At 42.0% G+C, this 13,553-nt stretch overlaps 1 protein-coding gene across 1 annotated transcript; it reads left to right on the forward strand.

Annotated features, from left to right (window-relative positions):
* Positions 1–322: 322 nt before the first annotated feature.
* On the forward strand, positions 323–12,841 carry LOC139459412 (polypeptide N-acetylgalactosaminyltransferase 13-like). Its single transcript, XM_071240867.1, has 10 exons — positions 323–1,491; positions 4,419–4,588; positions 4,914–5,091; positions 5,531–5,731; positions 5,901–6,018; positions 6,221–6,409; positions 7,377–7,511; positions 9,162–9,260; positions 10,953–11,087; positions 11,575–12,841. The coding sequence occupies exons 1-10, from the start codon at positions 1,172–1,174 to the stop codon at positions 11,695–11,697; spliced, it is 1,668 nt and encodes a 555-aa protein (XP_071096968.1). The 5' UTR covers positions 323–1,171; the 3' UTR covers positions 11,698–12,841.
* The last annotated feature ends 712 nt before the right edge of the window (positions 12,842–13,553 follow it).

The following is a 13,553-nucleotide window of genomic DNA, read 5'->3' on the forward strand; positions in this document are numbered from 1 at the left end:
TCTAGCGGAATTGAATTATCATATGACAATCGTTCTCGTCTGAATTGGCCACGTTGACACTAACTATTATAATACCGAACACAGCGGGCGTGTTACCGCACGTAATTCAATAAAATTCCCATATTTGTTGTATACAGCGAACCCTACACACAGATGTTACCTACTCTGGCTCGATCGATTACCTTCTCATACCAGACCATTAAGGTATGACTACAGCGACAACCAAGTCATAAAACGTCTATCGATTCTATCGATTAACTGATATATCTAAATTAATCTGTAAAACATGTCTATGTGTGTTCTAATTATTATGTGTACCAGCAAAGACCATGTAACAATGTTAAAGTAGGTTTGTTCCAAGTAATAACCGAGGAGGGATCATTCATTGTGGAGTTTTTGTTGTTCCAACATCTGTGCCTCGAGTTCAGCCAGCCGCCGTCAGCCCTGTATGTCATTGAGTAGTGCTTGCAGAAAGGGGACATCATACGTGTTGATGGCGTACATCCTGATGCTGTCAACGTTGCTACATCCGAGGAAGGAGTTGTCTGAGGAGATTACATATTGTGGTGGCTGGAACAGTAGTGCTGTATACATATTGTGATGACTGGACAGTGATGTTGTCATGGTCAATATAATGTGGTTACTTTTGTAACACAATGCCCCAGCTCGGCGACATAACAGACTTGTGACACGCTGACCGACTTAAGACAACCCTGAGAAGGATGGAGACATGCATTGGGTGCACTGAGTAACAAGATCACATTCCGTTGATAAACGTCATCTACATGCCCTTCGGCTGCAGCTACGTTTACAAGTTTCAAAAATCAATTTTACAGTGATCGTGCACCCCGACTTACAATACATGTTGAAACAGTTAACATCTTCCTCTAGAGAACAGGTCTAGCCATTGAGGTCTATTGTGGTCAGGTGCTCTGAATGCATGATTCTACCATCAGCGGGCTTCTTCGTATATACGGGTTATTGAACGACTACCGTATTACACATTTGGATCGTTTTGCTCCAAATTAAAATGTCACGGCTGCTGCCTTGGGGAAGAAGCACAAGCTTGTCCCTGATATTGATGGTTTCAGCAGTATGAAGATGCAAGGGATAAAAGATAACCATCCCCATCTTCATCTTCGTCATCTGTCTCTTGTGATGGTATAACATCATGATAAACACCATGAGGTTCCGTGCGAAAATATATACCCTCTTTCTCCATGTGTTTCTGTGCGGACTTTTCTTCAACTGGATACTCGGGTCTTTCAAAAAGAAGGAACGTGCACCTGATCCGAATAAGGGTTTAGACATCCAGGTTCAGGGGTGGAAGAATCCTGGTTTAAACGCGAATGGGGAAAACGGGAGGGGCATGACGTTTGTGGGGACGGAGCTGAAGCTGGCGGAGCAGTACATGGAGACGTTTAAAGTGAATGTTCTGGCCAGTGATCTCATCGGCCTCAACAGGAGCATCCCTGATACCAGGTTTCCAAGGTAGGTCACCCCACCACTGCAAGGTGAGTGAGTTGTGAATATCACCTTCCAGTCGCCACAGGACATGTCAACACAGTCTGACTCAGATCTCACACGGTACCGGACCGCCTCCGTGGTCTAGTGGTAGAGTGTCCACCCGGAGAGCGGAAAGTCCGGGGTTCGATCCCCGGCCGCGTCATACCAAAAGATGTTAAAAGATGGTACTTGTTGTTACCCTGTCTGTCGCTCGGCATTAAGGGGCTAAAACAAGGACTGGTCGGCTCGGAGTCAGTATACTGTGTCTGAGTGGGGTATTCATGTTACACTGCGGCATGGTATCTCAGTGAGCTAGCACTATAAATCGGCATCAGTCCGGACTAGTACAAGCAGCCACACAAACACACACACGTACATGCACGTGCAATGCAATAATCTTGGACGCGACGTTAAACTCCATTTCACCTCACCTCACACCTCAGACGGTACCACTTTGAAACCTAAGAAACAATTGTGTGGTTTTTGACAGGCCAGTAGCTTTGTTTCTTGGATTAAGGAGATTCCAACTCAAGTTCAGTGTTTCCTTCAACGAGTAAAGGACGTTCACATCCACAGCATAATCCGGTGTCACACACAAGGACTATTATGGATATCAATATCTTTATTTTACATACACCTTCTTTATTATACATATACAAACAGACAGTTGTTATCCAGTGCATATTAGTAGTACAACATGTATAGAATAATAGATAAATAGTTACACTGCAACCTTGACATTATAAATTTACTGTATGAGAAGGGGTTTACAATAAATTATTTCATATGTCTCAACACTCATGCGAAATACATGGAACAACAGTACAGAGAGCTTAAACAGCATATCCAACATCATATCCACATCATCAGTTTGGAGTAGAGAACATATAACGTTTTGCACATACATGACCTTAGCTGAAGACATGTCCACGTGTATGTATAACAATTAAGTTTTCAGTCAGAGCATACAAGTGATATTCATGAAGGCATTACACAAACCAATGCATGATGATAAACTAAATATGTTAACAAAAGCAAGAGGTCATGGACAACAGTTTGGTTCATGGACAACAGTTTGGTGTAATGAGTAGAAGATTAATACACATACGGTATTAATAGTCTCACGTTAGCTTAAACCTTTGGAATGAAGTGTGTATGAATGTACTGATTTTAAGATATCTAGATAAGTAGTTTTTTGTGTGTAAAAGTAGCATTACCATTATAGTATTAAGATCATCTAACCTATAGTGTGTATATCCAACTTCTAAATGCCTACAAAGACTTTGAAACAGTCAATGATACATAAATTCATACTAGCATACTACTCGCGAGATGCATCTGTCATACCATTATAAAGTTATTTCAATCGGCACACCAATGTGCAACTAAAAGCGCCCAAACCCTTTCCATATTCATAAGACTTCATCATAAGCACGTGTAATTAATCACTATCAAATAGTGATGACACTACCTGTTCGCGAAAAGGTAAGCGTAATCTGCCCCACCGGTGGCTCCGGTCACAAACACATGCAAAGGCAAGTCAACTGTCAACTGTCAAAGACACGGGAATATCTGGTACAATTCAAAATACGGAATTGCATCGGACGATTCCGATTTGTGTCACTGATGACTTCAAATTTGGAATTATCTTCTATATGTCTCCACAAAACCTTGTGAAAGCTTTATTGAGGCTTTGATCGAACAAATATTGAACAAGAGTCGTATGAGGGTTTTGAAGCCATAGTAGAAAGTGAATGCACGATTGTACCTCAAAGGCTGTGAAATGTAGACACCAAAGGCTGGAGCTGCTGGAATATCGCTCGACACAAAGAGAAATTTGACTATTGGAAATGTGAAGGCATCTCTCCTGTCATGCACCCTCGTGGAGAGTTTCATGTCACTCTAAATCGTATGCATATATTTCAATATTAAATAGACAAGGCAGGTTAGCTTGTCCCTTCTATTTCTACTTCAGGTGGGGAAATCAGTGGAAGGGAATTGGCCATTTGACCGTTATTGAACGATCCCTCATTAAACCGTTATGGAACAAGTTTTTTAAAGGTTATTTTGGAATTCTTTTATGCTGATAGTTTACAAGGGAAACGTTCCTGATCGTTTGAAAGTATAGTTTATCTGTGAAGCTATTGTCGCCACATACTGGACAAATATTTCTCTTGTATGGATCACATGATATCAACGAAATATTCTTTGACAACTACTCTCTGTGACGAAATACAAAAATATTGATTAAAGACATCTATCGTCTTGTAGCATACCTTCCCGTGCTATTGTCGGGTAAACACTTGACTTGCCTTTGTAAGTGTGTGCAGGAGACGCTCACCTTTTCCGAACACCAGTTGTCATCATTATTTGATAGTGATTCAGAAACACATGATCGTGATATAATCGGAATTATACACTAGGCTGTTTTAGCAGAGATTTCTTCTGAACATGGAATGGGTTTTGTCGCTTTTATTGTATTGCTTTCAAAGTGAAAATGAACACAGGAACGCGATAAATGAACAAAAACTACTGCCAAAGACCACGTCAATATACATGTACAAAAAGTGGTGATCTGTAATTGTGAACAAATATTTATAGCTAGTCACATACGGCATATAATATATACAATTGAATACATGACACTTGGTTATGGATAGTAACTTCTTTTATTCTTTGTACGACATTTGAGAGCTGTATACGTTTTGCTCTGTCATCAGGTTAATTATCTGATGAAGGAGCAAGAAGTAGCTCTGACACGTCGTACAAAGAAGGAAAGAAGTTACATAAACAAGTGTGATGCGTTCATGTTCTCCCAACTTCTAAATGCCTATCAAAGACTTCTAAATGCCTATCAAAGACTTCTATATGCAATTGGCATAGAAATGTACGTCCAGCTCCTTCCTATCCAGCTGTGGCAGCCTGATATACCCCGTGTCTCAGCTGCCAACAACCAGTGTCATCATCCCCTTCCATAACGAGTGGCGCTCACTTCTACTGAGGACAGTCTACAGCATCCTCACCAGGACGCCGCCACCACTGCTGCAGGAAATCATCTTGGTGGATGACGCCAGCAGTCTAGGTACGGTTTCCAAGGAGAAGCTTTGCAGAGTTTCCACTTTAGTTCTGGATCATGTAACATAAAAGGGGTAGTCATTAACTCCTAGGGAATACACTTCATAAAACTGGAGTTAGCAGATATCCTGTGTGTATTCTGGAATATTCGAAAGGGTTTCCTTTAATCCATGTTAGATCGTGGTTTGATTTATCGGCATCAAATTGGGCACCAAGTTGAATAGTACCTCGTGTCTGACCTGATCACCCCATTTATCCATCACAGAAATGGCTTCAAGAATGGAAACACGATTCTAGTATTACGTTTAAAATAATATGTGCTCAATATTCAGATGTCTTGAAAAAGCCTCTGGACCAGTACATCGCGGACCATTTCCAAGACGGAAAGGTAAAGGTTGTGCGCATGCCCGAGAGGGGAGGCTTGATCAAAGGGAGGCTGAGAGGATGGCAGGAAGCCAAGGGTGATGTGCTCGTCTTCCTCGACAGCCACATGGAAGTTCAAGTTGACTGGTGGGTAGTGCCAGCCTAGGTCCAATAGTCCGATAGTTGGCGGGGCCCTTACAATCACCAGGAATACATTAACACCACAGAACATTGATGAAATTAGAAACGTTGGATGGGATAAAGTATACAATACAAACGAAGAACGGAATGTCTTTCTAAACGTTTCTTGCATTTATGTGGGTTTTGATTTGGTATTTCTTTTTGTTTTGGACACATACGCTGGCAAACCGGATTGATAATCGCAATTTGTTGAAGAAAAATTAGGACTGTTCAAATCTTCACGTGACTGTACTATCCATACTTTATTTCCCATAGTCCTCATATCAATCTTTTCAAACATGTAGCAGCGCCCTCCGTAAAAAATAGTGAAGTAAGAAAATATATATCTAAAATTGTAATGTAAATTATAACTTTTATAGAACTGAAGTGAATCGTTTGGTCCCAGGTTACCTCCCTTGCTCAACGAGATCCGGAAGAACAATAAGACGCTGGCAATGAGTGTGCTGGACAAGGTGGATGCTCGGACTCTTCAGTACAACGTGGCTGAGGACAACGTGATGAGATACGGCTTTCAGTGGAAGCTCGGGTTCTATGGCCTCGGCTTCCGACCTGAACAACTGGGAGAGCAACGACACAGTCCAAGAAGGTAGCGCCTGACACGACGGACTATTACCTGGTGACAAAATATGTCTTGAATAGTTTAATGAGGCAGTGTTCGTGAAAACGTGGATCTTTGACAAATTGGGCTTTGATTTTGATATTTTCATATAATAATGTGATTTTAGTCGAATATAACTGTTCTCTTGGTTGGGCAGGGGTGTGTCAATGGTTGGAGCGGCCTATGCTGTGGACAAGGCTTACTTCGCGGAGATCGGTGCCTATGACGAGGGGATGCAGATTTGGGGCGGGGAGAATATTGAGATGGCTTGGAGGGTGAGGTCATTCTCCTGCTAGAAACGTTGTTGTTGGTACATGTATAATCATCATCTTCTTCATTATACATGAATTCGTTCGTTCGTCCTTTCCTTCTTCCTTCGGTTCGTTCTTTCGTTCGTTCATCCACAGTATGAGTAAAACAAATTCACATATTCATATACAAGTATGTATAAACTGTAAGGAAATAATCCTTTTCCAGGTGTGGATGTGTGGGGGTCAGCTGCTGCACGTGCCATGCTCGCACGTAGGTCACATCGAGCGTCCCCAGCCCTACACCTTCCCGGGAGGGGGCAGGCACGAGACCAAACTGGTCAATTTTAAGCGTGCAGTAGAGGTGTGGATGGGGCCGTACAAGAGATTCGTGTATCGGCAGTTCCCGGAGATGGAGGTGGGTATTCAAGGTCATCACACACGTCGTAAGTGGCGAGTAACGGGATCGGGTGGTATCCCAATTGCATGGATCGATGCTCATGATGTCAATCACTGATTGCTTTCAGACCGCCGTCATGTAGCTGGCATATTCCTGAGTGTGGCCTTAAACAACAAACAAACAAACACAATGCTTGTATTATTTTATAAAGGAAATATGATCACTTCCGGTTGAGCGGCACTCGGTCACAAAACAGTCCATACTTTTGTAAGGTTGCGTGAGTTTGACATTATGTGATGAGCAATTCCCGCAGCAGAAATTCAACTATTTATCGTAACTTCGCCTATTCCATTTGATAGTCCATGAATCTATCTATATATGCATCCTCATATTTGACAACCCTAAGAGGATTCAGGGTAGGGATAAGTCCCCGACAACCTTTACTGGTCGTAAGAGGTGACCAAATGGATTGGGCCGTCAGGCTCGGTGGGGTGGCTGGGTTGATTTAATGTCATCGTTGGGGCACGGGGGGCCCATCGTCTAAGGCGCCGCGATTCGCTGTGAAGAGTTGTGTCACTTTGAAACGCCAGAAACCTATGAATGTGGGTTCGAATCCCGGTTCGCCCCGTTTATGTTTCCAGGTTTGTCAGCACCATACCCGTGCTCATGGGATTCACCGAAGTGGTAAACGACTGAGACCTGCATCACTTCGGGCTTTCCTCCCACATTAAGCTGACACACCGTGATATAACTGGAATACTGTTTAAAGCGGCGTTAACCCAACTCACTCACTCACTAACTAATGTCATCGTACCCCATAGCGTGTATCGTTGCTTACATTATCGATCACTAGTTTGTCTTGCCCAGATGTGATTATTTACAGGCCGTCGTCACATGACTTTACTATTGCTGAATGCTGCGTTAACCGACAAACAAAAAATAATCCTATTCGACAAGTCCCTACACCTCGAGCTTGCCGTTCCAGACCCTTGACGCTGGAGACCTGTCCTCCCGCCTGGCACTGAAGGACCGGCTCAAGTGTCGGGATTTCTCCTGGTTCTTGCAGCACGTGTGGCCCGAGCTGCTGGTGTATGACGAGGACGTCAGAGCATGGGGGAAGGTCAGTAACACGACACCTACAAAACTTCCCACATATACCACTCAAAAGAAGTTAAAGAACATCCTATTCTTTAATATTACTGTAGTTAATATGAAAGAATCAGGTGTTCTTTGAGTTCTTTTGAATAGTCGGCATGATACACAGTACTAGTAACATGAAATATTTGGGTGTTCTTTAACCTCTTTTGAGTAGTATATGTCATAATCCGTAATCCAGACGTGTGTGAACAACCTGCCACCATGTGGTGATGACATCAGTAAGTCGTACTTAGACGCCCACTTCATCCGTGCGACCCGTGAATAGGTCTTCAGCAACCCATGCTTGCCGTAAAAGGCGGCTATGCTTGTCGTAACAGGCGACTAACGGGATCGGGTAGTCAGGCTCACTGACTTGGTTGATGCATGTCATCGATCCCAATTGCGTGGACTGATGCTCATGATGTCAATCACTGGATATTGTCTGATCCAGACCTGATTAATTACAGACCGCAGTCATATAACTGGAATTTTGCCGAGTGCGGCGTTAAACAACAAACCAAACAAAAAACTTCATCCGTGCTCCAAGGAATCCTGGAAGGTATATTGTCGCGTTGTCGTCCTTACAAAAACAAGTAAAAAGTGTCAAAATTAACAAAAGCGCGACAATGCGACAATGTCCCTACCAGCATTCCAACGTGCTTTACATAAAATCGAAAAAACCTTTCCATAATCACAAGAAATCTACCAAGTGTTCGCGATGTTACCTGCAAGTAACCTCTTCGGAAATGAGCCGGTCAATAGGCTTGACTAACGAACGCTTTGTTAACATCGTGAATATAATAAACATCGACACATACAACGCCTCTTCTTCCCGGGGCAAGGGAGATAACTGACTGTCCAAGTTCGTTAACTCCCTTGCCTCGAGAAGATGGCTACGTCTTGCAGAGTATCTTTTAGAGTCGTGTCGGACTACATATATTTTGAATGATGACTGTGAGAGTGTCACACACGCCTTGATAATGGTATAACTTCTGTCAGTGTTATATAACATCTACGTCGTTGTTCTAACCTCTATCAGTCACGAGGGGCACGGGTGGCCCAGTCGTCTAAGGCGCCGCGATTCGCTGTGCAGAGTTGCGTCCCTTGGGCACGCCAGAAACCTATGATTGTGGGTTCGAATCCCGGTTCGCCTCAATTATGTTTCTAGGTTTGTCAGCACCATACCCGTGCTCGTGGGTTTCACCGAAGTGGTAAACGTCTGAGACCTGCATCACTTCGGTGCTTTCCTCCCACATTAAGCTGACTCGCCGCGATATAACTGGAATACTGTTAAAAGCGGCGTTAAACCCAACTCACTCACTCACTATCAGTCACGATATGTCAGAAATACTGCCGATGTGACTTTAAATTCTAACTCACTCAAACTCTAACCTGTTTATATAAGGCAAACCACAATTGAATTAAACAGGTGTGTATTATAGCATTGATTTGTATGTCCGCTCTATGAGGTCATCAAAAAGTACAGTACTGCTGTATTATACAACCTACTGTATTATAATGGCATTCCCAATGAGTGTTATGTGTCAAATAGTATCATTTGTAAAATGTCAACACCTCTGCATATGTGTAACTGTGCCTGGATGAAAATAAAATACAATTACAATTTATCCAGCTGAAAAACGACCAGACCATGACTTGCCTGGATAACCACAAGGGCCTGTACCCAGGGAGGGTGTTCATGGAGCAGTGTAAAGAGGACCTCAATACCCAGGTAATCCACCTGACAGAACAATGTAAATATGGCCTCAATACCCAGGTAATCCACCTGACAGAACAATGTAAATATGGCCTCAATACCCAGGTAATCCACCTGACAGAACAATGTAAATATGGACTCAATGCCCAGGTAATCCACCTGACAGAACAATGTAAATATGGCCTCAATACCCAGGTAATCCACCTGACAGAACAATGTAAATATGGCCTCAATGCCCAGGTAATCCACCTGACAGAACAATGTAAATATGGCCTCAATACCCAAGTAATCCACCTGACAGAACAATGTAAATATGGCCTCAATACCCAGGTAAGTAACCTGACAGAACAATGTAAAGAGGACCTCAGTGCCCAGGTAATCCACCTGACAGAACAATGTAAATATGGCATCAAGACGCAGGTAATCCACCTGACAGAACAATGTAAATATGGCCTCAATGCCCAGGTAATCCACCTGACAGAACAATGTAAATATGGCCTCAATACCCAGGTAATCCACCTGACAGAACAATGTAAATATGGCCTCAAGACGCAGGTAATACACCTGACAGAACAATGTAAATATGGCCTCAATACCCAGGTAAGTCACCTGACAGAACAATGTAAATATGGCATCAAGACGCAGGTAATCCACCTGACAGAACAATGTAAATATGGCCTCAATGCCCAGGTAATCCACCTGACAGAACAATGTAAATATGGCCTCAAGACGCAGGTAATCCACCTGACAGAACAATGTAAATATGGCCTCACTACCCAGGTAAGTCACCTGACAGAACAATGTAAATATGGCATCAAGACGCAGGTAATCCACCTGACAGAACAATGTAAATATGGACTCAATACCCAGGTAAGTCACCTGACAGAACAATGTAAATATGGACTCAATACCCAGGTAATCCACCTGACAGAACAATGTAAATATGGCCTCAATACCCAAGTAATCCATCTGACAGAACAATGTAAATATGACTTCCACACACAGGTAAATCTTACCTGACAATACAATGTAAACATAGTCTCAACACACAGGTAAATCTCACCTGACAATACAATGTAATCATGGTCTCAACACACAGGTAAATCTCACCTGACAATACAATATAAACATAGTCTCAACACACAGGTAAATCTCACCTGACAATACAATGTAAACATAGTCTCAACACACAGGTAAATCTCACCTGACAATACAATGTAAACATAGTCTCAACACACAGGTAAATCTCACCTGACAATACAATGTAAACATAGTCTCAACACACAGGTAAATCTCACCTGACAATACAATGTAATCATGGTCTCAACACACAGGTAAATCTCACCTGACAATACAATGAAACAATACAATAGAATATGAAAATATCTGATAAGTAGAGGTAGGTACCGTTTTTGTTATTGTTGCTGCAATGATAACTGTAGTAGTAGCCCTAGTCGTAGCTGTAGTAGCAGGACCATTAGCAGTAGTAAATTTAGCAACAGTACATGTAGCAGCTGTAGAATTACAGCGGTGATATGTTTATTGTCATATTAGAGTTGTCATGTTTTACAAGATATTTTTGGATTGCAAATATACTACTCCACTTTTGATAGGGGTATTTCTTATCTGATTCTAATAGTGTATATTTAAATAGAACGTCAAATGTGATCAAGTTGAGTAGTATGGTAACCATGCTATGTTTTCAAGGGCTTCTCGCTGATGCATGACGGTCGTCTGAGAACAACCGTGCTGTGTGTCAGCACTGGAACTATCAAAGACAGAGAGAGGCCTCTACTTAAGGAATGTTATAACCAACACAGCATATGGAAGTTGCACCACGAGGTTTGTCATTCTCTTTATAATATCTAATAATCACATCTTTTTTCGTTTATTTGTGTCAATGGTTAATTTACAATCAGGTAATTTATGTTTTGGTCATCTGGACAACTCAAGTATAGTCACCTGAAATGATACCCAGGATTTCTCCAATCAGCTTCTGATACTGTTAAAGAGATGATCGTCAATGGATAACAACAATATCCGATTATCGTGTCACTCTAGTTGGCCTTTGAACATGGCCTAGTTGGCCTAGGGTGAAGTGCCCCTAATAGTGTGTTAGCTGACATGAACTGAGTTAGGATAGATTGGCCAGGATATCCTTACCCTTTTCGTGAACACCTGGTTTCATCACTGACTTTCAGTGATCTATTCAAATAATTTTCACCCTATGTCTTTTACGATCGATGGAATCGGTGTTGTCGGATAAACGCGACTGGTTATTCTCTGGCGTTGATGTTTGATATTTACGAGTTTGCCATCACTGTTTCAGACAAAATGGTTGAGTGAAGAGGCAAGCGGTTTGTGTTTGGATGTGTTTAACGGCTATCCTATCATGGCACCATGCGTCCGGAACAGCACGTCGCAACAGTGGACATTTGACCACAACAAATGACCTGACTGAGAGGCCTATAAAGACGGAGAGTTCTGAAACACCCGACAGGGTTTCTCCTTTAACACAGCTACAGGTGTAGGGTATCATGGTTAAGAGTGTGAGTTGGGTTTGACGTACACCAATTCCAGCAATGTTCAAGCCAGATCACGCCGGTGACTTTATACATTGTACCGCGTGGGAATCGAACCCAGACCTGTGACGTCTTCAGCAAACACTTCAACAACAAGTCAACATGGTGAAGATTGCAAGAAGGACCGAGGGGCTTTGTAAAGAGATCTGATCGGATTGTTGGAAAGAAGAGTTGATGTTAATTTGCAAGACTTATCTACATACCCCGAACCTCGAACACAAAATTGTTCAAGATCCATATATTTGAGATTGAGGAAGATCTGAAAGAAGCTAATCGCAGAGTCCACGACATACTTGCTTTGTTTAACGCGGCAATTAGCAATATGACAATGGTAACACCCCGATAGGTTGAATACCTAAAATGAGTTTGGTCCGATCGGCCTACAAAACGCTTCTTTCACTTATCCGTCAAGTGGGTGTAGCCAGCCATGCATGGTAACCTTCTTCAGGATCTTCTTATTTATTTTGTTAGGGGTGTAAGACTATAGTGAGTGAGTGGTGATTGGCGAGGTTGCCCAAGTCGGATTATTTGAAATTTGGTTATCTTTACATCTTTTTCAGATATCTTGTTAAAAGAGAATATGACAATTTATTGTTTTACATTTAGTTTGTGAATCAGTTTCCTGCAGTACAAACATGTAATGTCTTCATGTGATATAAACCTGTGATTATCCGGGTTAGAATCGGTCTTCAACAACCCATGCTTGTCGTAAGAGGCTGGATCGGGTGGTCAGGTTCGTGATTGATGTATTACATCCTATCCTAATTTAGTAGACCAATGTCCGTGGTGTCAATCACTGGATTGTCTGGTCCAGACTCGATTATTTACAGACCGCCGTCATATCACTGGAATATTGCCGAGCGATTCTGTTAGTCACTTCTTACAAGCTGAAGACCAATTCTAACGAAGACCTTCACAGGGGAGTGACATAGTATATGTACAATTACATAACATGACATTCAAGCATGTTAGGATGGATATTTTGTTTATCACAATAAATTCAAATTATTCGATTTTGTTCCATTTTTTGGCGATGATTGTAACATCATTCCATATACTAGTAACTGTACACGATGTCAGAGGCATTCAGTCATAAGTTATTTTGACTGTCAATGTCAAGCTGTAATTAATAAAACGTGTTATTTTGCTTTTACACGGTTTTACCATAATCTGCAATAACTGTCGTGCAAATGGAAAATAAAAACATGATGTTTAATTCAACAGTTTATTCCTATTCCTTCAAAACAATATAAGTACAACTTGGGTACACAAATAGTCCAGATGTGACTAAGACTGTCCTCGTGTGTGATCACAGTTACAACCTATACTACTCACAGAATATAAGGAACACTTATGTCCACAGAATATAAGGAACAATTATGTCCACAGAGCATAAGGAACACTTACGTTCAGGTGGAGTGTCCTGGTTTATCATTCTGTATGTTCCTGAACATTTGGGCATGTCCTACTGACACATATGCCATGTACCCACTGCATGAGTGAGTGAGTTGGGTGCAGGGACATTTTGAACAGTATTTCAGTTACATCATGGAGTGTCAGCCTGATGTGATGCAAGTCTTTGACAATTACCACCTTGGTGACACTATGAGTAAGGGTACAGTGCTGACAAACCAAGAAACATCAGACTGAATCTGGGATTCAAACCAAGATCATGGGATCCTAGCATGTCTAAGGGAAGCAACTGTGCACCTCAAATTGTGGTGCT

This window comes from Haliotis cracherodii, unplaced genomic scaffold, assembly GCF_022045235.1.
Source record: "Haliotis cracherodii isolate W230 unplaced genomic scaffold, xgHalCrac1.p SCAF_1, whole genome shotgun sequence".
NCBI lineage: Eukaryota > Metazoa > Mollusca > Gastropoda > Lepetellida > Haliotidae > Haliotis > Haliotis cracherodii.